The sequence below is a fragment of the Muscardinus avellanarius genome (assembly GCF_963383645.1).
Source record: "Muscardinus avellanarius genome assembly, chromosome: 7".
NCBI lineage: Eukaryota > Metazoa > Chordata > Mammalia > Rodentia > Gliridae > Muscardinus > Muscardinus avellanarius.
In genome coordinates, this window is record NC_137793.1 from 74275150 (window position 1) to 74300224 (window position 25075).

The 25075-nt window shown below is 36.2% G+C and overlaps 1 protein-coding gene across 2 annotated transcripts in view; it reads left to right on the forward strand.

Annotated features, from left to right (window-relative positions):
* USH2A (usherin) overlaps positions 1-25075 on the forward strand; it is a gene marked incomplete at both ends in the record, with an annotated part of 871783 nt that overhangs the window by 226172 nt on the left and 620536 nt on the right. For both annotated transcript variants that reach the window (XM_080698222.1, XM_080698223.1), the window contains 2 exons: positions 1611-1794; positions 15971-16134. In XM_080698222.1, the coding sequence (XP_080554348.1) occupies positions 1611-1794; positions 15971-16134 (348 nt within the window). The remainder of the gene's footprint in view (positions 1-1610; positions 1795-15970; positions 16135-25075) is intronic.

The window sequence follows — 25075 nt, forward strand, 5'->3', positions numbered from 1 at the left end:
TGGGAAGTATTAAAATTATGCAGATGAGGTCTCTGCCCTTATGGAAGCTATACTCTGGTAGAAATGGGATTGATTGTAATTTTCTTGAGTCCTCAAAAATATAAACAGTCATGAGCATACCTAAACTAGTCTGGGGAAAATTATTCGAGGAAGTTATAAGATCTTTCTTATTTAGCATAGGAGTAAACTAAGCAAAATAGGAGGGCCAAAACATTTCTAGTAGATAGAACAGCCCACAGCAAGGTGATTGGTATCAAGACTAGAAAGACTGTGTCAGGGATGAGCTGGGAGATGAAGCTAGAGAGCTATGTGAGACCTGATTGGAAGACTGGAGGCTATGTTAGGGGTTTGGATTTTTTTCTAAAGAAAATGGGAAGTCATCATAATATCTTAACTAGAGGAATGAGACATTCAAAGTATACTTTGAAAAAAATGAGACAATCAAATATACTTTGAAAAAAGCCTGAGTTTGAACTTGGGCTACTAGTTGTTAACTCTGTCAGTTTTAGAAAAGTTTGTTAACCTTCTTAAACATCAGTTGTCTAATCTACATAATCTACACAATGCACATGTATAATAACATCTACATTATTTGAATTCTTGCCAGACTAAATGAGATAATGAATATGAAGCCCCTACTCCAATAATGCTACATGATGAAAAAGTTGATAGATATTAATGTCCCATTACCCTATATATAGGACACTTATAAAAACCCATAAAATGTTAGATCTCCTATAAAATCGCTCAGTTAAATTGGTATAGGTGTCCTATATATAGAACAATGGGACATAATGGGTTAACTGTGGATTTGGTAGTAGGATGGAGAGTAGAGATTTTAAAATTCATAGGAGACAATGTCCATGTGACTTGGTAATGAGCAAAACACAGAGAGAGGGAAGGATTCCAGAGTCGTTTTACCAACATTCACTTAAGTATATTTGAGCTTTATAAAACAATTTTTTTAGTATAAGAAAATACTGTGTGAGACATAATTTTTCTAAAGATACCATTGTTAAATCAAATATAACTGAGAATCCTGTATTTTATCTGGATTTTCTACCAAAGTGTCTCTGGAACAATTGAGTAGATGGTTACGCTGTTTTCTGGAATGAAAATGAGAAGAGGGAAACAAATTGTTGAAAGATCATGAAGTAGGTTTTAAGTGTACTATATTTTGATGCCTAGAAGACACTAAAGTATGATGTAAGTTATGTGCTTGGTTTTTCTTTGGTCATATTTGACACTCTCAGTAAGAACTGCTATTGCCTCATTTGTACTGGGAATTGGTAGTGCCACCATCCTGTTCTTTTCTTCTATGTAATCAGATTTTTCTTTCTTTTTTTTTTGGTACTGGGGATTGGACCCAGGGGCATTCCACCTCTGAGCTACACTCCAGCCCTATGTTTTATTCTTTATTTTGAAACAGTCTCAATAAATTGCAGAAGGCCTCACTAAGTACCTGAGGCTGGCTGCAAACTCTTGAACCTTCTGTCTCAGCCTCCCAAGTACTGGTATTATAAGCATGCAACACCATTCCAGGCTGAATTTTTTTTAAATAAATAAAGTACCAAAAATATATGAAAGAATTTTTATTTCTCTATTTCCAGGTTTCTATATTTCTCCAGGAAATGCCACTGGCTGCCTGCCGTGTTCATGTCACGCAGCTGGTGCGATCAGTCCTGTCTGCAGCAGCCTGACTGGCCAGTGCACTTGCCAAGATGCTTCTACTGCTGGACAGAGCTGCGACCAGTGCAAAGACCATTATTTTGGATTTGATCCTCATACTGGAAGGTAAAACCTTATACGGGTGAATACTTAAATATTTTAGTGCTTATATATAAAATTACTCTCTAATTACTGACAGTGATTTTTTTTGGGAAGGGCATTCTAAAAGCATTATCTTCTATTAAAAGTGTCTGTTTCACCGGGCATGGTGGCCCACGCTTGTAATCCCTGTGCTTGGGAGGCAGAGACAGAAGAATTGCTCAGGGTCGAAGCCAGCCGCGCTGGCTTTGAGACCCTGTTTCCAAATAAAAATATAAAATAGGTTTGGGAGTGTAGACCTAAGGTAAAAGGGCTTCCAGGAACCCCAGTGCCACCAAAATAATAAATAAAAAAGAAATAAAAAAATAAAAGTGTCTGATTCATTGATGTGTTTCCTAACATGGTAGTGATGGTTGACTACTTCCCAAAATAGGTTGCTGTGCATTAACAGTGTGCCCTGTTCTAGAGTCTGAGAATACACAATGAAATAAAAATATTTTTTACTTTAGAAAGTTTACAATTGGGATATAGAGAAAAATAAATTAGTATTTATATATGAAAACACATATGCTATATATATAAAGGCTAGGATATATAATTATAAGTAACATATGTTTATAATATATAGATATTTTTCAGAGGCCATGTTTTGATATACATGGCCTCTGAATTTATTTATTAATTTATTGCATCTATTGGTGTCTTGCTTGTTTTTCTAATTTAGTTTTAAAAACAAGCAGATGAAGTCGGTAGTGGTGGTGCACACTTGTAATCCCAGCATTCAGGAGGCTGAGACCAGAGGATCGCGGTTTGTGGACAGCCTCAGCTACTTAGTGAGGCCCTCTGCAACTCAGTGAGACCTGGTTGCAAAATAAAGAATAAAAAATAGGGAAGGGAGTGTACCTTGGAGGTCAAATGCCCCTGGGTTTCATCCCCAGACCCACACAAAAAAATATATATATAGCAGAATGAGAAACCTTATGTTCTTTTATTTTTTATTTTCGTGTGTGTGTGTGTGTGTGTGTGTGTGTGTGTGTGTGTGTGTGTGTTACTGTGCATTGGACCCAGGGGCATTCTACCTCTGAGCTCCACCCCCAGACTCATTTTTTTCATTCTTTATTTTGAAACAGGGGTTCACTGAGTTGCAAAGGGTCTCACCAAATAGCTGAAGCTATCAACAAGCATGATCCTCCTGTCTCAGCCTCCCAAATGCTGAGATTATAAGCATGCACTATCACTCCTGGTTCCTTACTTTCTTTTATGATATGAATTTTCTTCAGTATGCAAAATACCTTCTGAAAGTAAATTAATCACAATTCAAAGTTACACTATCTTCAATATTCTACTTCTTACTTTCCCTGTATCTGTGGGTATTTGCTTTTACTTACTTTTGTTCATTGCTAAATTTTAAAACATGTGCTATAATGTGAATTCTGTGTGTGAGAGAGAATAAGTGTTTGTGTGTGTGTGTGTCCACATGTGTGTGTAAGGAGGTTCAGATAATGAACTTGTCTAAAATTCACACTGTGTGACTTCTTTTGAATTTACATCCCCAAGCAATGAGGATTGCATACAGAACTGGGATTATATATATAACACCAGCCATGTTTGAGCCATGTTTGTTACTCAATGTGTGTGTTTTAATAGAATTGCTAATTATGGTTGGTAATTTTTCAAGGATTTGAGATTATTTGGGCTCTTTTACTTATTATTATTATTATTATTATTATTATTATTATTATTAATTATTATTATTTTCAGTGCTGGAGATCAAACCCAGAGTCTAATTCATGGCAGGCAACTACCATCAAGTGATGCCCCTAGCTCTGTCTGGTCCCTCTTGGAAGCATTGTCTCTGCAGCCAGCTTTTTGGCCCTTCCACACCTCATGAATCCCTGCATTAGAGCATAGATAAGGTGACAGGGTAATCATGGCTAAGAACTCAAACTAGTTCATTTTGACTTTGGCTTTCTTTTAAAATTAATTTTGATTTAGAAAGTCTAGATCAATCTGAATGAGTACAGACAGTACATGGTACAGAGAGTGTTAAAGAAAAGAACTGTTGGGACTTGATTTTAAGATTAGAGCTAGTTATTGCACATACTACCTCCTGTACACACTTTTTATTGAAAGAACATTTTGCAAATTCTCCAGTGGAAACTCTAGTATTCGTTTGTTTCACTCATGACCTCTTCTGTCTTTAATTTTCCTCTTTCCCATAGTTCTGACCACACTTACTTATGAAGAGAAAAATAGTCTTCCCAGTCAGCTGTCCTCCTGGAAACAACAGCATCCATCAGTGATGGTGGCCCTGTGACTGGATTTTTTATTTTGTTCTCCTTGTTATTCTTCCCAGAGTTATCACCAAGAGCCCTGCTCAGTGACCAAGAGACATCTAATTATATCAGCTTTTCACTTAAGTTTCTTATGCCTTAAGTGAAAACTATTTCCCTTTATTCCATCACTTTCTCTATCCTTCAGTGTTTTTAAGTTCAAGGCTGGCCCTCACTCTCATCTCATTTCCCACCTCTGTTTAATTCAGTACCAAGAACTGCTTACAAAATAGTGTTCCATCATCTATCACTCCGCAGTAGACCTGGCTAGCACTAGAGTTAGACTCCCTGGGTTAGACGGTGGATTGAAATGTTTACCTAAATTGATGAGGAATAGGAAGAGCCAAAGAAGGGGGTATAAGCTACATGAGTAGAAGGCACTGAGGTTAATATCCAGAAAGCAAAATTCAGTCAAATAGAAGGAATGATGGCAGGATGGAGTCTAGGAGATAGAGCCAAAGTGTAAAAATCTGGGTGGATTTCAAAATGATGAAAGATCCAGAGTAAATTTAGGTTTAAAGTGGAAAGATTCACAAGTCTTATTTAAATGAAGCCTGTTATCATTACACATCGTTGAGATCATATTATATTGATTCAAGGAGAGAACTATTTTTTTAGAATTATAAATTATCATTTGAAACAATAATACTTCTATCCTACTTGCTTTTATCTTTGTTCTTCCAGATTTTCATTCAATGAGTCTCTTTATCAGGAGAGATTGCTATGGTTTTAATCTGCAATATCCCCTGAGAGCCCCCTGTGTTAAAGGCATCGTCCCCAGCTGGGTGCTATTGGGAGATGGTGAAACCTTTAAGAGGTGGAGCCTAGAGGCCTTAAGGGCACTGCTGAAGTTTCCTTGAGGGGGTTAGTGGGACCACAGCCCCTTCTTCACTTTCTTTTTGACTTCTTGACCATTAAGTGCATGGTTTTTGCTCTACCAAATGCTCCTGCCATGATGTTCCCCCATAAGCCCAACCAATTTTGGACTTATACCTCTAAAACTGTGAGCCAAAATAAACCTTTCCCCTTTATAATTTAGTTCTCTTATGTATTAGTTATAGTGATAAAAAGCTTACTAACACAATATTTTCCCTCTCTCCTAATTCCTGCCAGTATCCTGAACTATTTTTATGCCTACTAAATGCAGTTCTTTGGTGTCTTCGTTAATTTTATTTCTACTCTGGTATCAACCTGATTTCTCTATTTCTCAAATCTTCCTAATCCTAGAAATGCTACTCTCAGTATATATGCCATCATTCTATTTTGTCATCCCTGAGCTATCATAAAACTTGCTCCTTAACTTCTTTTACTCTAGACCAGCATCCCTACTTGGCCCTCTTTTGTTCAGCCCCATTCCTAAATTCATTGACTTCTATTTCTAGTGCAGAATTAAAGTGTTTTGATTCTAGGCAAAACTGTTTTCATCCCGAGTCTTTAGAGCAGCCTGGTGCCATGAAGACCCATATTTCTGCTGTACTATGGACCAGATCTAGGGATGTTGTCCTGCTTCTGAGCCTGAAACTACTGCAGAAAGATCACACACCTGTGCTGATTGGACGTATGGCCACGGACACTCTTTTTATCACCTGACTCCCTTGCTCATTTAAACTATCACCATGATTTTTTATTGCAATTCCCTGTCATTGCAGATCACACTTATGCTTCATGGAGAAAAAATGACAGTAGCAGATGTATGTATCCTCAGATTATCTTCTCTCCACCTCTGTCTATATTTACAAAAGTACATTTTTTTGGTACTGGAGATTGAACCCAGGGGCATTCTAACCCTGAGCTACATCTTTAGCCCTTTTTAAATTTATATATATAGCCGGGCATGGTGGCGTATGCTTGTAATCTCCGCGCTTGGGAGGCGGAGACAGGAGGATCGCGCAGTTTCGAAGCCAGCCACACTGGCCTAAGAGACCCTGTTTCCAAATAAAAACATAAAAATAGGTCTGGGAGTGTAGTCCAGAGGTAGAAGAGCTTCCAGGAACCCCAGTACCACAATATATATAGTGTGTGTGTGTGCGCGCGCGTGGTGTGTGTGTGTGTGTGTGTGTGTGTGTGTGTGTGTGTGTATCTAAAGCCCAGGATCATTCTACCTCCAAGCTACACTCCCATCCCTAATTTTATTTTATTTTTTTATTTTTGAAGCAGGGTAGGTTGCTGAGTTGTTGAGGATGGCTTCGAACCTGTGATCCTTGTCTTAGCCTCTCATGTACTGGGATTACAAGCATGTACCACCATGAACAGGTTACTTTTATTTTTAAATAGGGTCTTTCTAAATTCTTAAGGGTCTCACTAATTTGCTGAAGATGGACTTTAATCCTGTTATCTTCCTTTCTCAGCCTCACAAGTACTAGAATTATAGATATGCACTACTGTGCCGACTCATTTTCACAAGTTCTTAATTTTTAATATATACTATTAGAAAAAGAAAACAATGCATTTTTCCTAAAAATAATTTGTTGTCATTCTTCATGTGAGTTGTTCCTGTTTTTCTCCACTTGCTCCTTTCTTTCCTTCATCTTCTGAGCTATGCTCCCTTAAATCCTCCCTTTATTCTAACTTAAATCTCTCTCTGCTAGTTATAACAGTTTGAAAATATACTCTTCATCACTATCCTAAAACCTCCTTTTCTCAACTCAACTTTACCCTATATTATGATCCCTGAAAGTTACTGTCTAATCTCTTGTTTTCTATAATTTAAAAATATTTTTTCTTCTTTTACATTTCCTTCCTTTCTCATCTGTTCCTGAGCCACTACCCTTTGCACATGCATTAAATCAACTTTGTTCAGTGTGAAGAGAGCTAAGGGCTAGGTGTATGTCCTTTTTCTTTCATGGATGCTGAGAATTAAACCCAGTGCTTAACACATGCTAGGCAAATGCCCTACCATTGAGCTACATCCCAGCCTATTATATTGATTCTAAAAACTGTCATCCAAGTCTAAGGTATATAACAAGCTATAATAGATAGAAATGGGTTAGGAAAAAGAGAATTAGAGAACAAGATATCCCTGGAGAGTATAAAGAAAGAATCTGTGGTGATTTCCACTTGAGTCTTCTCAGAAGGTCTTAATAGACCCATTGAAGTGTAATATGAATCTCTTATATTGGGGAGCCTGGTTCAGTGATATCAGTCTTTGAACCAGCACATTTAAATGAGGAGGAAAGTCTGGCTAGGTTTGGATGGATATGCTGGAAGAGAGTATGTTGTATATCTTATATTCCCAGACTTCATCAGGACAAAACCTACTGAGCACCACAGGGAAGAGAGATAGCATGAGATTGTCTTATTGTCTGTACAGAATACCATCTAGTAGGTTGAGCAGGCTCGAGTAGAGAAAAAAGAGCTGAGATTCCTGTGAACTACAAAATTATAAAGCAACTAGTTGTAATAGAGATGTATGTGGTCACATCAAAACTATAAATGAGACATGCTTTGGTGGGGGTGAGAGGAGGTGAGTGAAAAGAAATCACAAAAGCTCTCCTCTGGTGAAAACTTGACTTAGTTATATGCAAGGCCTGAGACAGCAGTCTGCTCTGAGGTAGGGGAGCCCAGTAAATGCCTACCTCTTTTGCAGTGTGTATGCAAGAAGCATGTAATAAGGCACTTTTCTGGCTGAGACTTTCCACCTTCATTATGTTCTAGCTAGGAAAAAGGGCACAGAATCTGTTTTTGAAAATGTCTAATCAAGATGTTGCTTTAACTAATGCATTGGACTGCACATTCCATTTTCTGAATCAAAAAAATGTTTTGGAATTAAAGATAAATCTAAGCCTTTTTATTGCTTGGGAAAGACCAGAGAAGCTGTGTGACTATCCAGGTGGAAGAGGGAAAATTTGTACCTCATAATATGTTTAATGGGTCAGGCAAGGACAAAAGCAAAATTGATTTGTGATTGCCTCTCATGATTCATGGCTTTTTAATGTGACAATGATTTTATTCTAATTTTTTAAAAATTTATCTCTTCATTTGGTCTCGTAGATTCTGTTTTTCTGACTTGTTTTGCATTCCTTTCACCATACTCCTCATTAATATACCCCTTCAATTTGCACATCTATGTTCACATTATCAACCACTATAGACATGTTAATGACTCTTAAATACATGATCACATCTTCAGACCCTTCCAGGAGCAATAGCCGTCTCTGAGTTGTACATTTGCATGTCTCTCATTCATTCCTTGCTTAATATAGCAAACAGAATAGATTGAACATTGCTCTTCTCTCCTACCAGAACAAAATAAATTGTACATGCCATCATCATCTTGATGAAAGGAACAGAAGCCTTCAAACAATTAGTTTAAGTAGGGCTCAAACTCCATGTTTAAGTAGGGCTCAAACTCCTCTCAGTCTTGGCAGAGTTGGTTCTGATGTTGAGTGGAACAAAATCCACAGGCTGCTGTTGGAATGAGCTATGGGGAAAGCAAGAGCCGCCATATGTAATGAAGCTTCTCTGCAAAGGAAGGAGAGAATAAGCCTCCTGCAACTAGATGGGGGCCAAGAAATTCAGTAGGATTCATCTTTTACTAAATCAGTCGTGTGGAATGCTTGTGATTTGAGTTGACCCTTCTATTTCATTGCTAAATGTTGCTGTCCCTTTTCACTTTAACATTAATAATCATTAGAGAGGAAATCCTCTAGCACAGAAGGTCATAGAGGAAAACTATTTCACTGTGTGACAATGAGAATTACTTGAGTTTATATGTTACTCATCACTGAGAAGGGATAAAAATGAACTTTCTCCTTTTTATGTTTTCTACTTCTTTCTTGAATGATAGTGTTCTTGAATGTCTTTGTTGGCTTTTGTTTGTTATTGTATATATACTAGCACTAGATATTTTGAAAATGTGTACAAAGATGCTAAAACATATTGGAATTCATCTAGCAAAATAAATTTTTGTTACTTTGTTCAAAAAGTGTTCACTTATGGTATAAATATAATAGAGATGCAGTGTAGAAAAATAACTGTGGCTTGAAATATAAAAATTTTAAAAAGGAAGAAATTCAACTAAAGTCAACTGAATTGCTCTAGATTTTATGCTGTGACAGATATTTTAAATATATTTTTATTAATTTCTAAAATCTATAGTAGATTATCAGTGATTTATTATTTATTAAGGAAAAGATGAAAATATCATATTTATTATTTAATTTGAAAAAAATAACACTGGCTTCCTCATCTGTCTTTTCCTTTCCATATTCATGAACTCATATTCAGTCCCTCTGAAGTTCACACACATCCCTTCCCTTTGCCATGCTTTCTTTAATGTGCTCTCCTAATAGAACTATTTGCTATACTTTTCTCTTGGTTTATTTTCTACAAAATAAATAAAATAGGATCTTATGCTGAAACATAGCAATAGCAACAAAAATCCACCCAACACTAGGATGAGGTTCTGGGACTATTCTCCTGTTTTTAAGTGGTTCATTCTTCAGAAGTTACTAATCACAAAAAGGGGGGAACATATTTTAAAAAGCTGCTCCAAGTGCAAAACATTACTCCATTTACCTCTGACACATAAAGCAAACATGATTTAATTAGTATTAAAAACAATGAAGCAAAAACTTTTGTCCACCAAAAAACCAATAAAGCACAAAAAAAGTATAACATATTAGTCTAACCCAAAAACAATGAGCCAAAATATGGGCCATCATCAGTTTCTCTCAGACCTATATTTGACATTGTGCACTCCCTGGGATGTTGTGGAGTTGACTTGTAACCATGATTCCTATTTCCTACAAGACCATAAGACTGTTCCAGTTCTTTTGTTGCCCCACCATTTATTTTTCCTGTAATATTCACATGTTACAATCCCAAAGGTCTCTTCCCTAATGATGAAGCCTCTCCATATTTGTTAGTCACAGTTTCTCTTGTTTAAGCCTCAAGGAATCAAGAGGATCACTATTTGCCTTATTTACCAGCCAATAAACCTTGAACTGTAATTGTCCTCAGGTGGCAGAGAACGGGGCTCTAGGCTGCATGAGATCTAAGGGCTCAGTCTTCTGAAAGAAAAAATGAAGGGGAATTCTTCTGTCATGAGAGTATTTGGGGTTTTATTGCAGACACGCTACATTTGAACACTGTGCTATAGATTTGGTCAGGTGATCTTTTCAAATGCCTATTTCCAATTGATCTCAATGGGCCCTTTCTCTGAGCTCCAGATCAGTGACTTCAAATGAAAACAGGCAACTTTCTTGTCAACTGATCTCCTTTTATGGTGTGATCAGGTGGAGGAACGTGCCTCGTAGATTTGAGATGCTCTGTGACTCTACGCTAGACAGGCAACTGTCATCTGGGTCTCTCATCATTTGCCAGTCTAGCCTGGTTTTGCTCAAGAGGTGGTGGCTAGATTTCAGGAAAGAGGAAAATAAATGCCAAGATACTGGAGGCTAGTGCTTGGAGCCACAACAGTGATACTTTTGGGTTATTTTTCATATCAAAGCAAGTCACATGGCCAGCCCATGTTCAGGAATGGGAGAAAAGACTACTTTTTGGTGGAAGGAACTACACAGTTGTAAAGGACCTGCATAAAGGGAGAGGTCAAGAATTCACATTCATTTTTTTTGCAATCTCTCATAGCCACATAACTATATATTTTCCCTTATTATAGAATGTACACACTCCTACAAGAAACATCAGTTTTAAATGCCTGTGGCATGTGTTCAGTGTGAAGTGGGGGGAATAACACAGTATCGGGCATCAGGATGCCTAGATTTCTAGTTGAGCTTTCTGCTAGGCCAGGCATATTAGCTTCCTACTGCTGATGCAATAAATTACTGAACGTCTAGTGTCTTGTAACAATATGAATTTATTATCTTATGGAGCTGAAGGTCAGAGGTCCTAAATTAGTTTTGCTGGGCTAAAATCAAGGTGTCTGCAGGCCACCTGTGTTTCTTTTGGAGATTCTAGGAGAAAATTCATTTTCTTCATTTTTCCATCTTGTAGGGGCCACCTCCATTCTTTGACTCATGGGTCCTTCTTTCACCTTCAAAGCCAACCGGCTAGTGTTTTCTCTCTTCCCTGACCTCCACTATCTGTGTCCTCATATTTTCTCTCCCTAACTCACCCTCCTGCCTTCCTTGTCTGAGGCCCCTTAGAGATTATTAGGCATTCTTAGATAATGCAGGATAATCCCCCCATCTCAAAATCATTAACCAAATCTTCAAATTTTATTTTATTTTAATTTTTCTTACCAAACAAAGTAATGTAATCACAAGTTCTAGGGATTAGGACTTGGACATTGTGTAGGACCCACAGGTTAGCCTACAGTACCATAATTCAGTGATCTGTGGACTAGGGGTTAAATCTGGTCTTCAACCTCTTTAAGTAAATAAAGTTTTATTGGAACATAGTAATCATTCTTTATATATTGCTAATAAAAAGGGGCTCAAAAGAGCTAAATTATCATGAGAAGTACATTCCACATTTAGATTTCTATCCAGTGTTCTATCTTAAGTCTAAAGCTCCTCTAGTGTTTTATTTACTCTAAATTCACTTATTCAAAAATATTTTCTGAGCCCTTATCTGTGCTCAGCTGTCTACTAGAGACCATTGGGAGAAAACTCTATATCCAACTTCTCCACTTTGCCCTGAAGCTGATTTCTCTTTTATTCATTAATAAGCTTTGTCCTAGCTGGGCGTGGTGGCGCATGCTTATAATCCCAGCATTTGGGAGGCTAAAACAGGAGGATCTGGGTTTTGAGACAGACTCAGCTACTTAGTGAGACCTTTTGTAACTCAGTGAGACCCTTTTTCAAAATAAAGAATAAAAAATAGGACTGGGGGTGTAGTTCAGAGGTAGAATGCCCCTGGGTTCCATTCCCAGTACTCCCCACACACAAATAATAATAATCCTTGTCCTTTATTCCTCAGCAATTTGAGATGTTTTTCCTTTGTTCTTTATATTGAATGATATTTTCAGCATCCTTCTGTCAGAAAAATTGGGAAAGCAGGAGTATTTCCATGCCTCTCTTCCCTTCTCATTTTAATCCATCACCCCTTTTGACTAATCTTATTAGCCATACATTTAATTCTACTCACCTTTCCATTGCTGCTTACCACTGCTCTAATTTAACAAGAGATCCCTCCTCCTTATCTTTTCAGTTTTATGAGTCACCACTTTCCATTCTGAATTAATATTCAAAATATTTTAAATTGCTTATAATTTCATACCTTCTTCTGTTTTTCCTTCTCTTTTTATTTTCTTGCCTTCCTGATTTTTTTTTTTTCTGCTCAACTCTTAAAGTCCAGCCCAACTATCACTTGCAAGATTTTTTTTATACAAAATAAGAATCTCTTGCCTGAAATGCGTGGGGTCCAAAGGATTCTGGATTTTGGTTTTTAAAACAAGTTTGGAGCCAGGCATGGTGGTGCATGTTTGCAATCACAGGACTTGGAAGGCTGAGACAGGAGGATTGAAGTTTCCTGGCCAGACTCATCAACTTAGCGAGGTTTTGTTTCAAAATAAATTTAAAAACTAGGGTCGGGTGTGTGTCTCAGAGGTATTACCCCCCTAACTTCAATCCTCAGTCACACATACACACACACACACACACACACACACACACACACTTATGTAATGAGATACCTCAAACAAAGGACCTAGGTCAAAACAAATTCATTCAGTTCATATGCATATGTAACACATGTATGTATGAAACATTTTCTATGTGTATGTAAGATATATGCATATGAAACATATCATACCTTATATACATCTCCTGAAGGTAATTTCATCCAGTATTTTTAGTGTACCTGCATTCTGTTTTGACTGTAATCCATCACATGAGTTTGTCGTGTAACCTTCTACTTAGGGCATCATATCAATGTTCAGAGTGTTTTGGATTTTGGCATATTTCATATTTTCAGATTGGGGATGTTCAACTGTACTTCTTTATCCATCCATCCCCCTTCTTCAAGATTAGGTATCCTGCTTTCCCGTGTCCTGGAGGAGTCTGCATACATCTTTATAAACGTATTATCAAGTTTGTCTTTCACACTACAGTGTGAGTTTCTTGGAGACAGAAAAGCAACTCTATAGTACTCATCTCTGTATTCTCAGTGTTATTCCAGTTGTAGAACATAACTGGGCCTCCACGAATGTTATGTCAAGCAATGTTAAAATAAACTTGTGAGTATCTATGAATGAGGCCCTAGACAAAGAGGGGTGTGCAAAAAGAGATGTCGACAAAATGATTAGTACCTTGGAATATCTCCCTAAACTCCCTATGGTCACTCTTCCTCATACAATGAAGGATGAATGTTCCAACCATGGCATGTGTTATTGAAATATACTCCCTTAATTAATAGTTATGTCTCTGTGATTAATAATAATAATAATAATAATAATAAATAAACAACTCTTTCTTGTACTGTTTGTATAACTAGAAGAAACTCCCAGGAAATGAAAACCAATGAGATTTGTGATTGAAGAGACAGAGGTCAATTAAGATCTTTCCCATTGTATCTGGTAAATACTCAGTTACATAACAGCCCAAAGAACTATGGCAGCAGAGTGCTGGGAGAGATTAGCTGCGCTTTCCTCCTGTTTTGTTTATCATAATGAACTGGTCAATAAACATCACAAATTGTTTATCTATATAAAGCTTGACAGATTACTCTTTATGAAATCCATTTAGCAAGTGAGGTTTTCCCATAAGGAAGAAAAATGAAGATTTTAAACAGATTGTGGGAGAAGCTCTGACTGTACCAGGAGAGTCAGTGTAATAAAGGTTTCTTTATATTAATATTACAAAAACCATTTATCCTGGAAAAAATCAATATCACAATTCATCTTAGTTTGGTGTTTCTCTTTCTAAGCTTAAAATGTCTTTTCCTTTATCATGTTTCATTTTGTTTTAATAAATGTGGAATATATTTTATTTAGGAGATACTCTTGAGGAAGGATAACTTCTAAAATAACATCAAACTTACAGTAGCTTATTTGCTAAAGAGTCTTGGAAATGTTTAAAGTTATGTTTCAGTGGCTGAGAAATTTACAGAAATTATTTCACTTGAGCCTTAATTATAAAATTATCCTTTGTCCTTAGAGCTGGAAACAAACTACAATATTCAGAAAAATCTCCTCTGATGAACTTCATTTAGAGAGAATTATTTCTTACTGAAATTAAGCAGTTATAACAGGTTAGATATGTTCAATATAGTGATGGCTAGGAAAAGAGACCATAAAATCAGAAATAAACAAATTTCATCGCTCAAAACATTGCTTGTTTTCCTAAGATGTGATTTATTTATTCCACTTGGCTTTGGAACTTAATATCCTATGAATATTGACATAGTTGATTTGGAGTTATATATGTGACCTGAAGAAAATGGAACTACATCAAGGAAAGAAACCATGTTATATACTAGAAGATATTACTCTAAATGTACTGTATGTAAAAATAAGTGTGATTGTCTAATGAGTGGTAATAAAAACAAATACCCAAGAGATGTTTATGCACAAATAGTGTAATAAGGCATATACATATACACACATACATACACATTGAAAAAAGCTTACGTTTTATTTTTATGCTCACCAAGATTATATTCAAAGCCTTTAAACAATAAACTCTAATAGCATACAATGAAATTACGAGCAAAGCAAATATTTCATGGCTTCTATAATTCCATTTTAATTTTGATGAGTAATTTTCTTCAGCTTTAATACTTAGCCTAAACAAAACATCTACTTGAAATGGAATTCTGATGCAATGTGTTTAGAAAAAAGACCTATTAGAGTTGTTTGTAGGATAAAAATGTCCTTTTATCATAACCATAAAAAAGGGCAAACTACAGTATAGTGGTTTTCAAGAGAAACTGTACTTTATTCCCAAGGGGATATTAGTCCATAAAACAAATTTGCAGCTTATTTGGCAGTCTTAGCTTTTATCAGCCTTTTTAAGGGTGTTGAATGATTACCCAAGAGATCACACCATAAAAATTGCAGTGGGGTAAAGTAACTCTACCAGCCTCTTTATTAGAACATATAGGTGAATACATTTAGTGTTGTTTGAAACATACCACATGGAGAATCTCTGTTTAAGGGGCTTTTTTGTGTTGTTTTTGCATTTGAAATACTTAGTGGCACCAAATTGCTTATCCTAATTAATGCCATTGGCATAGATTAAGTGTTCTGAGTTTTTCACTTGGAAGAAACAGGATTTGTTTTCTGTCATGGTAAAGTGCCAGTACTGTTATTTTTACATACAACTTTTGATCCAAGAAATTTAAGTTGCAGCTAAGTTATCTCGGTCTCTTTGTATCATTTACATATTTTATAAATCAGAATAATACTTTTCTCTGGCCATTCTGGGTAAATGAGATTAGTGTATAAAATAGAAAATGAAATTTAACCCATATTTAGGCATCAACAGATTTGAGCCCATATCCTTAAATTTTTTTAGCAAATTTAGCCTTTACAGAACTGAATACAGACTTTCAAGATTTGTAGGGAGTTTTCTGTTTTGTAAATGGATAGTTGAAACTATAATTTTATCAATATCTAATCTAAATGTTTAGCTAATAGTAGAACTGCCGAAGTATCCTCAGTTGAACAATGTATTAGATTAATTCTGAAGAGGCAGCATGGTATGCTAAAAATGCAATATGACACTTCTGGGAGGGCATTAATTAGTTTACAAAGGGGTCTTGACTTCCTACAATTTTCATCATGAGCAACATTTTGATAAAAATGCATTCTATTTTTCGGTTTGTGTTTGTTTAGCTCAAGAATCCTTTTTCACTATGTTGGCTAAAATAGACCACTTACTTCACAATGTTACTGATAGGTATAACTTATGCTATGAATTATTAATCAAATGCTATTCTCTTTGATGGTTTATCTGTCTTGTTTTCAGATGTCAGCCTTGTAATTGTCATCTCTCAGGAGCCTGGAATGAAACCTGTCATTTGGTAACAGGCCAGTGTTTCTGTAAACAGTTTGTCACTGGTTCAAAGTGTGATGCTTGTGTTCCCAGTGCAAGCCATTTGGATCTCAACAATCCACTGGGCTGCAGCAAAAGTAAGTGAACTCTGGCCTATTGCTGGTGTGTAAAACACTGGGACCCAGAGAAGAGAGTCTCAATGTTTTGTTTTTGTTGTTTTGTCTTATTTCCCTTCACTTAGAACCCAACAGAAAGGCATTGGTATGGGAAATTTAAATGAGACATTAAAAATACACTGAATGGAATGTATGTGCTTTTCCTTGAATAAATAATTGGAAATTATAAAATGATTATGTTTGCAGTGGGAAACTTGTAATAATTTATTGGAATAAAATCACTAGTAAGATGATCAAACTTCTGGTTTTCCTTAAGCTAAGAGATTTCCCTTGAGACTTTAATTATTAAAATTAAAATAGTACTGGTTAAACTGAAATTGTGGGTCACCCTACCATACAGACACTTCCAGGTAATTTTCTATAACAAATGGAAAATTTATTATTTATTATGAGTGTTATATTTTTCATCTTCTAAAATTTATGAACACTACTTTATTATGTTATTTGTTGATATTATAATGGTAATTACTATGATTATTTTTCACAGCATATTGATTCCTATGACTGATATTCCTTTCTCTATAATTTAAGTTATATTAGCATTTATATTTTTTAATAATCATTTATGTACTCACTTATTTATCTGTGAGGAAAACACTGACTGGATATTATGTCACATGCTGAGAGCACTGAGATCCTGTAGGACACAGTCTTTGCCTTCAAGTTGCTTATATTTAAGAGTTGCAAATGGCTCCACCAACATTTATGCCTTATGATAGAGGTGTGTTACATGTGGCCCCAGTCTGAAGTGAGTCATATTTAATTTAATCACATTTGCATGTCTAATTTACTGAAACCAAAAATTACATTTTAGTATCTTCTGACTTCTCAACACTTTACTGCCTTAAATTGACCGCTCAAGGTCACCTGCCTTCCTACAATTTCATAACATATTGATGGTTTCTCTTTGTTTACTTGGAGATTAGATATCTTTACCTTTTCCAGAATTCTTAAGAAATGCCTGCTGGGAACATGTGGTAAGGAGCCCTCAACAACATATTGTGCTGTGCATATTCTCCTTAGGGTGTCCTGAGACTGTCATGAGTCACAGTGCTAGGAAATGCCACAAGTCATGACAGATCATCAAAAGCCAGCATGCCTGGAACTCTGCTATCTACATTTAACGAGAGAGAGAGAGAGAGAGAGAGAGAGAGAGAGAGAGAGGAGAGGGAGAGGGAGAGGGAGAGGGAGAGGGAGAGGGAGAGGGAGAGGGAGAGGGAGAGGGAGAGGGAGAGGGAGAGGGAGAGGGAGGGAGAGGGAGAGGGAGAGGGAGAGGGAGAGGGAGAGGGAGAGGGAGAGGGAGAGGGAGAGGGAGAGGGAGGGAGAGGGAGAGGGAGAGGGAGGGAGAAGTTGTGGAACATTGGGCTCCACAGCAATTGTACTAGGTTTTGAGGTAATGAAGGCAGGATATAGGTGATGATTAAGAAGACATAGATTTTGTACTTGTGTGGTTTCTCTTCAGTATCCTGTATTTCAACAATTCCTTTGAATTTCAATATACATAAAACTGTGAGTTTGTTTCCCTTGGGCAGGGACTATCATAACTGCCTTTGTTTAAATACAATCAGAATATGAATCTGGATTTCATTTGCATTTCATGAATATGTGCTACTCATTAATTCACTGTGTAATTGATTTATGTGCAGGAAACATTCCACCATATTTCTTTTGGTTGTGAGTTGTAGATCATAAATTATAACAATTTTTTGTTGGTGCTATATTATAATGTTTTTTGTAAAACCCATGGGTGTTTTACTTCTAAGCTACTCCCCTAAGACATAGTTTACTTTTTATTTGTAAACAAGTTCTTGTTAAGTTGCTGAGAGCCTCCCTAAGTTGCTTAAGCTGGCTTTGAACCTGCAATTCTCTTGTCTCGGCTTCTATAAAGTATTGTGATTATAGGCATGCACCACCCTGCCTGGCTATAATAGAATTTTGACAGCCATAAATTAAAAACTGATTTCTATCCCTAGTTATGTGTGAGAATATGGGCACCTGCTCTACTTGTTCTTTCCTATCATTTCATCTGAGTTAGAGTCTAGGAATTATGTCTAGAGAAAAACTGAATAATATGGTGACCAGGAACCCAACATCTATTTTTTTATAGTGGTAGATGTTTATTTTATCTTAAGACTTTCCTTTTTTGGGCTAAACATTCCTGGTCATCCCAAGTTTTCCCGATTTGTCATAATTTTTAAAACTTTCATATTCATAATTATTATTCCATAGATAGATATCTCTTGATATTCTAACCCTTTAAAATTGTGATCCTTGACATTAAACACATCCCTTTAACTGCTTGTGATTGTTACTGCTACTTTTTTAGGTTTATTTATTTATTTATTTGCAAAACTTAAAACACTGTGTAGAGTTAGAAACTTAACATCAGCATTAGTGATTCATTAAAATAAAAAAATCAGACAGATCCCTTTTTTCAGAGGAGGCCTAAACATAGCAAGAGTGTTTAACACTTAAGAGTGATTAAGAATAGAGGAGCAGAGAAATACTGGCTATGAGAAGAGTTGAAGAGATGCCTTCTTTCCTGTTCCATCTTGATTTTTCACAGGTATTTTTATCCTAGCAATACCTATTCGAAACAGTGTCTTCCCAAAGATATAAAGTGATCTAAAGGAATGTAGTGCTGTCAATTGTTGAAACTGTGGACTTCCTCAGGCTGGTGTTCATCTCTATGTCCAACAAATTGTTTAAAAAGGGGGTTTCTTTTTCTTAAAAATTAAAATGCCTCCTGGTAACCCTCTACACAGTTTTAGAAATTATAGTGATTATTATATTTTTAGTTCCCTAGAGGCTGCCAACAATTGTTTAGCAATATCATCTGGAAATTTTTAATTTTAGAGGGTAGGAAATCAGAGTAGGAGCCTAGAGCATATTTTCAAATTGCAGAAGAACTGAATTCAAATAAAGTAGTTAGATCCTCCCTGACAGTGGGCTGTCCTATTAGGTGAGTCACTTTTTCCCCTCAGTATTAGTTTCACGCTTTCAAAATTTCAGTCATTTTCCTTGATAGGAGAAAGAGAAGCAAAACAGGAATTAAATAGCTTTGATTTTTGCAGTCTTCCCTACTAAATGATATTTCACTTTGTCTTAAACTTCTGTGTGAATTTAACTAAAATTCTATGTATGTATGCAAGTATGTGTGTATGTGTCTGTATACAGGCATATATGCATACAACACTCATTGAGCACCCCCCCCCATCTCCCACCCCACTGCCTCACACTCCCTGTGCATGAGATTGAGATTGACATTGATAAATTTGTGTATGTACATCATGGCCACTGAAGTGTTTCCCTCACTGAGTTTCCTTTTCCCTTCTGCTTCCCCCCTCTAGGTCCCCCCTATTAATCCATTAGAGTTTCACCTCCTTTGTTTAGAGTCCCTTCGGTGTCCCAATTTCTTCCCAGTTTCCACATATGAGGGTAAACATCTGATCTCTCACCTTTTGCGACTGACCAATTTTACCTTGCATAGTATTCTCCAGTTCTTTCCATTTCCCTGAAAGTGACATAATTTTGTGCTTTATGGCTGAGTAGAATTCCATTGTGTGTAGATACTGTAATTCTGTAATTTATTCACCTGTTGATGGACACCTTGCCTGGTTCCATAGTTCAGCTACTATGAATTGTGCTGCTATAAACATAGGTATATATGTGTTGCTAGGGTAGTCTGATTTCAGTTCCTTTGGGTAGATACCTAGGAATGGTATACCTGGGTCATATGGTAAGCTCATGCCTATTCTTCTGAGGACCTTCCACATAGTTTCCCATAGTAGTTGTACTCATTTGCAAACCCATTGATGATGATTTTATATGTATTTACCAGAGAGTTTCTTGTAGTTCTCCTTTCATTAACACTTTTATTTTTATGCTTTTATTGATGCATCATACCGAGATACAGAGTTATATATGCACATAACACTCAAAGAATTTTACTTTTGATCCTACCTCCTTCCCTCCTCTTCCCTATGATATTGGTAATTTAATATATGTACATAGTATTATTTTAAAGTATTAACAACTTTGTTTAAAATAGTTCATATAATTTCCAAGTCTTTGATCCATCATGAGTTGACTTTTGTACAGGGTGAAAAAGTGGGATTAACATCCAATTTTCTGCATATGGTTAACCAGTTTTGCCAACACCATTTGTTGAAGAGGCTATCTTTTTTCCAGTGTATGTTTTTGGCCCCTTTGTCAAAAATCAATTGGCTGAGAGTGTGTGGGCTTGTTTCTGGGTCTTCTATTCTGCTCCATTGGTCTATATATCTGTTCTTTTGCCAGTACCATGCTGTTTTTATTACAATGGCTTTGTAGTATAGTTTAAAGTCAGGTATTGTGATTCCTCCTGCGTGGTTTTTGTTACTGAGAACTACCTTTGCTATTCTGGGCTTTTTGTTATTCCAGATAAATTTAAGGACTGATTTTTCTATGTCTGTGAGGAATGATCTTGGTAGTTTAATGGGCATTGCATTAAATCTGTAGATCACTTTTGGGAGGATGGCCATTTTAATGATATTTATTCTGCCAATCCATGAACATGGAAGATCTTTCCATCTTCTAAGATCTTCTTCGATTTCTTTTTTCAGTGTTTTATAATTTTCTTTGTAGAGATCTTTTACCTCCTTGGTCAAATTTATTCCTAGGTATTTTATTTTTTTGTGGGAGATCCTGAGTGGAAGTGTTTTCTGAATTTCTTTTTCAGTGGATTTATGGTTGGTGTACAGGAAAGCTTCTGATTTTTTAAGATTGATTTTGTATCCAGATACTTTGCTGAATTTGTTGATCAGTTCTATAAGCCTTTTGTTTGAGTTTGTTGGGTTTTCTAAATATAGTATCATGTCATCAGCAAATAGTGAAAGCTTAAGTTCTTCTTTTCCTATTTGTACTCCTTTGATTTCCTTTTCTTGCCTTATTGCTCTGGCTAGAGTCTCTAGTACTATATTGAAGAGAAGTGGTGATAGTGGACATCCTTGTCTCATTCCAGTTTTTAGCTCCTTGAAGAGGGCATAGGTCCAACACTACAACACATAGGCACAGACAAACATTTCCTCAATAAGACCCCAAAGGTACAACAAATTAAAAGGAGAATCAATACATGGGATTGCATGAAACTGAAGAGCTTCTGTTCAGCAAAGGAAACTATCAAGAACCTCAATCGAGAGCCAACAGAATGGGAGAAGATTTTTGCCACCTACCCCTCCGATAGAGGACTAATATCTAGAATATACAGAGAACTCAAGAAACTCAACACTAAGAAAACAAAGCATCCAATAACAAAATGGGCAAATGAACTAAATAGACACTTCACAAAAGAAGAAATTCAAATGGCCAATAAATGCATGAAAAAATGCTCAACATCACTGGCAATCAGAGAGATGCAAATCAAAACTACCCTGAGATTTCACCTAACTCCAACTAGAATGGCAATCATTCAAAACACAAACAACAACAGATGCTGGCGAGGATGTGGAGAAGTGGGAACTCTAAGACATTGTTGGTGGGATTGCAAATTAGTGCAACCACTTTGCAAAACAGTATGGAGAATCCTCAGAAGAATGGGAACACACCTACCATTTGATCCAGCAATACCACTGTTGGGTATCTACCCAAAAGATAAGAAACCAAACTACCAAACTAATGCATGTGTATCTATGTTCATAGCTGCACAATTCACCATAGCCAAACTATGGAACCAGCCAAGATGTCCATCAACAGATGAATGGATTACAAAACTGTGGGATATGTACACAATGGAATTTTACTCAGCCATCAAAAAAAACTCAATTACGTCATTTCCAGGGAAATGGATGGAACTGGAGGACATTATGCTAAGTGAGATTAGTCAGTCACAAAAAATAAGAAATCAGATGCTTTCCCTAATATGTGAGAGTTAGGGAGAAAAGAGGAGCAAACAAGATAACCTAAAGGAAGAGAAAGGAGGGGGAAGAGAAAAATCTCTAAAGCACACAATGTACTTAAACATATCGAAGTCAATCACTAAGCCAAGCAAGGAAGGGAGGGACGGGGAGGGAATGGGGTGGTATTTGGGTAGGGGTTAAATCAGCGATGAGTACATGTTTATACACACAAGTTTTTTACCCCAATAAGTTGTATGAATATAATGCACCAATAAAAAAAAATAAAAAAAATAAAATAGTTCATATAATTTTAATCATTTTAAATGTATAGCTTAATAAATTTTAATAAGGCATCTACCAAAGGAAAAATATTGTATGTTTCCATTTATATCTACATAGTACCTAGACTAGATAAATTCATGGACACAGAAAATAGAATATTCTGTGGGACTGGTCTGTTAAAAACTAATCTCCCTATGCTTTTTTTAAGTAACTGGAGATATCTTTATTTTACTTTTAGTACTAATGGCTAGTTTTCCTATATATAAAACTATATATATAGGAAAGCTACACATATACATATATAGAGTATATATAATTTACAATATATAATATAATATATAACATATTATATATATATATAATTCTTGCTTACAGGTTTCTTTTTTCTTTTTGATTGCTATATTCAGTATTGGGGGCCAATCAGTCTGTACTCACCGCTATTTTTCATTAGTATGATTCAAAATTTCATTGACTGTCTTAAAATTTTGTGTTGAAAATACTTCCATTGCTAGATTATTTTTAGTCATCTGTATAGGCTTAAGTTGTGGGAAACTGTCTCCTCTATAGTATGTAGCTGTGCTGTCTCTACTTAGTTTTTTAAATTTAAAGTTTTACTTCTACCATGACTTCTTAAGGGTCACCCCTATATGAATCAGGCAATGGTTTTGGCACTCTTTGTACTCAAATACTCCCAGACTTGTGGAAGATGGCCAGCTTCTGCCAATCGATAATGTGTGGGTCATAGGTAGTTCTCAATTCTCCTTGCCTTCACTTTTCACTGACTCTTTGCTCTCCTGCTCACATTCATAGTTTCCCAATGACCAGGGATCTGTGGAGAGCTCATCTGGGTCCTCCTGTGGCTTCCACATCCAAGCTTACTTGGTTTGTTCCTCGGTGTACTTGCCAATGAACTCAGCTAGCATAGCTCTGACTTCTCCTCATCGCTCCCAAATGAATCTACTACTTTTTAACTGCTAAATCTTTGCATTTTTCCTAAAAACCCAGATCAAGTCAATCCTCTCCGCTATTACACCTGCTTTGAAGCCAGGCATGGTGGCTCACACCTCTAATTCCAGTACTTGGGAGGTTGAGTCAGGAGGATCACAGGTTCAGCTTCAGCAACTTAGGAAGACCCTCAGCAACATAGTGAAACCCTGTTTCATATTAAAAAAAAAAAAGGCTGAGATTATAGGTTGAAGGTCAAATGCCTCTGTGTTCAATTCAGACAACAATAACAACAAAATTAAAAATTAAATAAATTAAATGCTGCATTGAATAATTTCTACTCCAGCAAAACTAACATGCTTAACCATGAAATGGGAATGGGAGTATGAGACTTCTGCTGATCCTACTCAGAGATCTACCAGCTTGTCAAGAGTAAATGTCACCAATTTGTTTTCTGCCTTTGATTGATTTGAGGCTCCATGAAGTGATTATAATTTGTCCAGTTTCATCACTAATCGCTGTTATAACCAGAACACTGAAATCTTCTTTTAATTTTTAAATGTATTTTATAATTTTCTATCAACTTAATTTTTACTTTGAGAAAGACATTCTTAAGTTTTTTATTTTGTAATATTTTAAATTTCTTTGTTTCCTCCTCCTCCTCCTATTATTATTATTTCTTCTTCACCTCCTCCTCCTCCTCCTTCTTCTTCTTTGGATTGAACCCAGGGGCATTCTAACTCCAAACTGCACCCCAGTCCTATTTTAATTTTTATTTGGGAAAAGCATATCACTAAGTTGTGGAGAGCTTTGCTAAATTGCTGAGACTGGCTGCAAACCTCCAAGCCTCCTATCTCCGCCTCTCAAGTACTGGGATTATAGGCATCTTAATTTCTTATTGAAACTCATTACCTATTATTCCTATCAACAGAACTGAAATAAAAGGTCACGTCTTCCTTTGTAACTAGGCATTGATATACCACTAATTATTTGGCCAAAATTATAGGAATAAAGTGACATGTGTGACTTTAGCATTGTGTTCTCATTGAAACGGGCCATATTCTCTATGAATCTGGACTTGGTACTCATCCACCTGAAACCTTGTAGAGGTGGCAGAACAAAAAGAGAGGAAATATAGATAACCATCTTTACAGTGCAGTACCTAGACATGAGCAAAAAAGAGAAAAGTAGTTTCATCTAATATTTCTGTTTCTCCTGTTTCCAAATGATCACATGTTGAGCAGAACCAGGTCCAGGGCAGTATTCTAATCATTATTTTCTCTTATATAATTACTACAAATACAATTCATAAATGGACAATATTCTTCTTTTAGCAAAATGAGATTCCTAAAAAGAATTTTAGTAATCAAAGTCCCTGCTGCCGTCATTGCTCAATGTTCTCTCAACCTCTGAGCTTGGATTTGAATAAGAAAGGATCTTGGGTTTTCTCTGAGAACATATAGTGTAACTGTACAAACTTATTTCGACGAATTGTTCCTTTATTGCTTGACTATGTACTCTCGTGTCTTTCTGGCATTTGACTTATGAATCCCATGTAAGGTACGTGAAGGATATGGTCATGTTCTTTTCAAGATATTAAGATAGAATGTAGATTTTTAATTAGTAAATCTTATATATGTGTATCTATTGACAACGAAGCTCTTTACAATGCTTGGGATGTAACAATAAGATGGTTCTTGCTGTGTATTTTGAGTGTAGAATAAAGATGATACACATAATCCAATATATATATAGATAAATAAACACACACTTTCTTCTAAAACTAACCCTGATAAGTA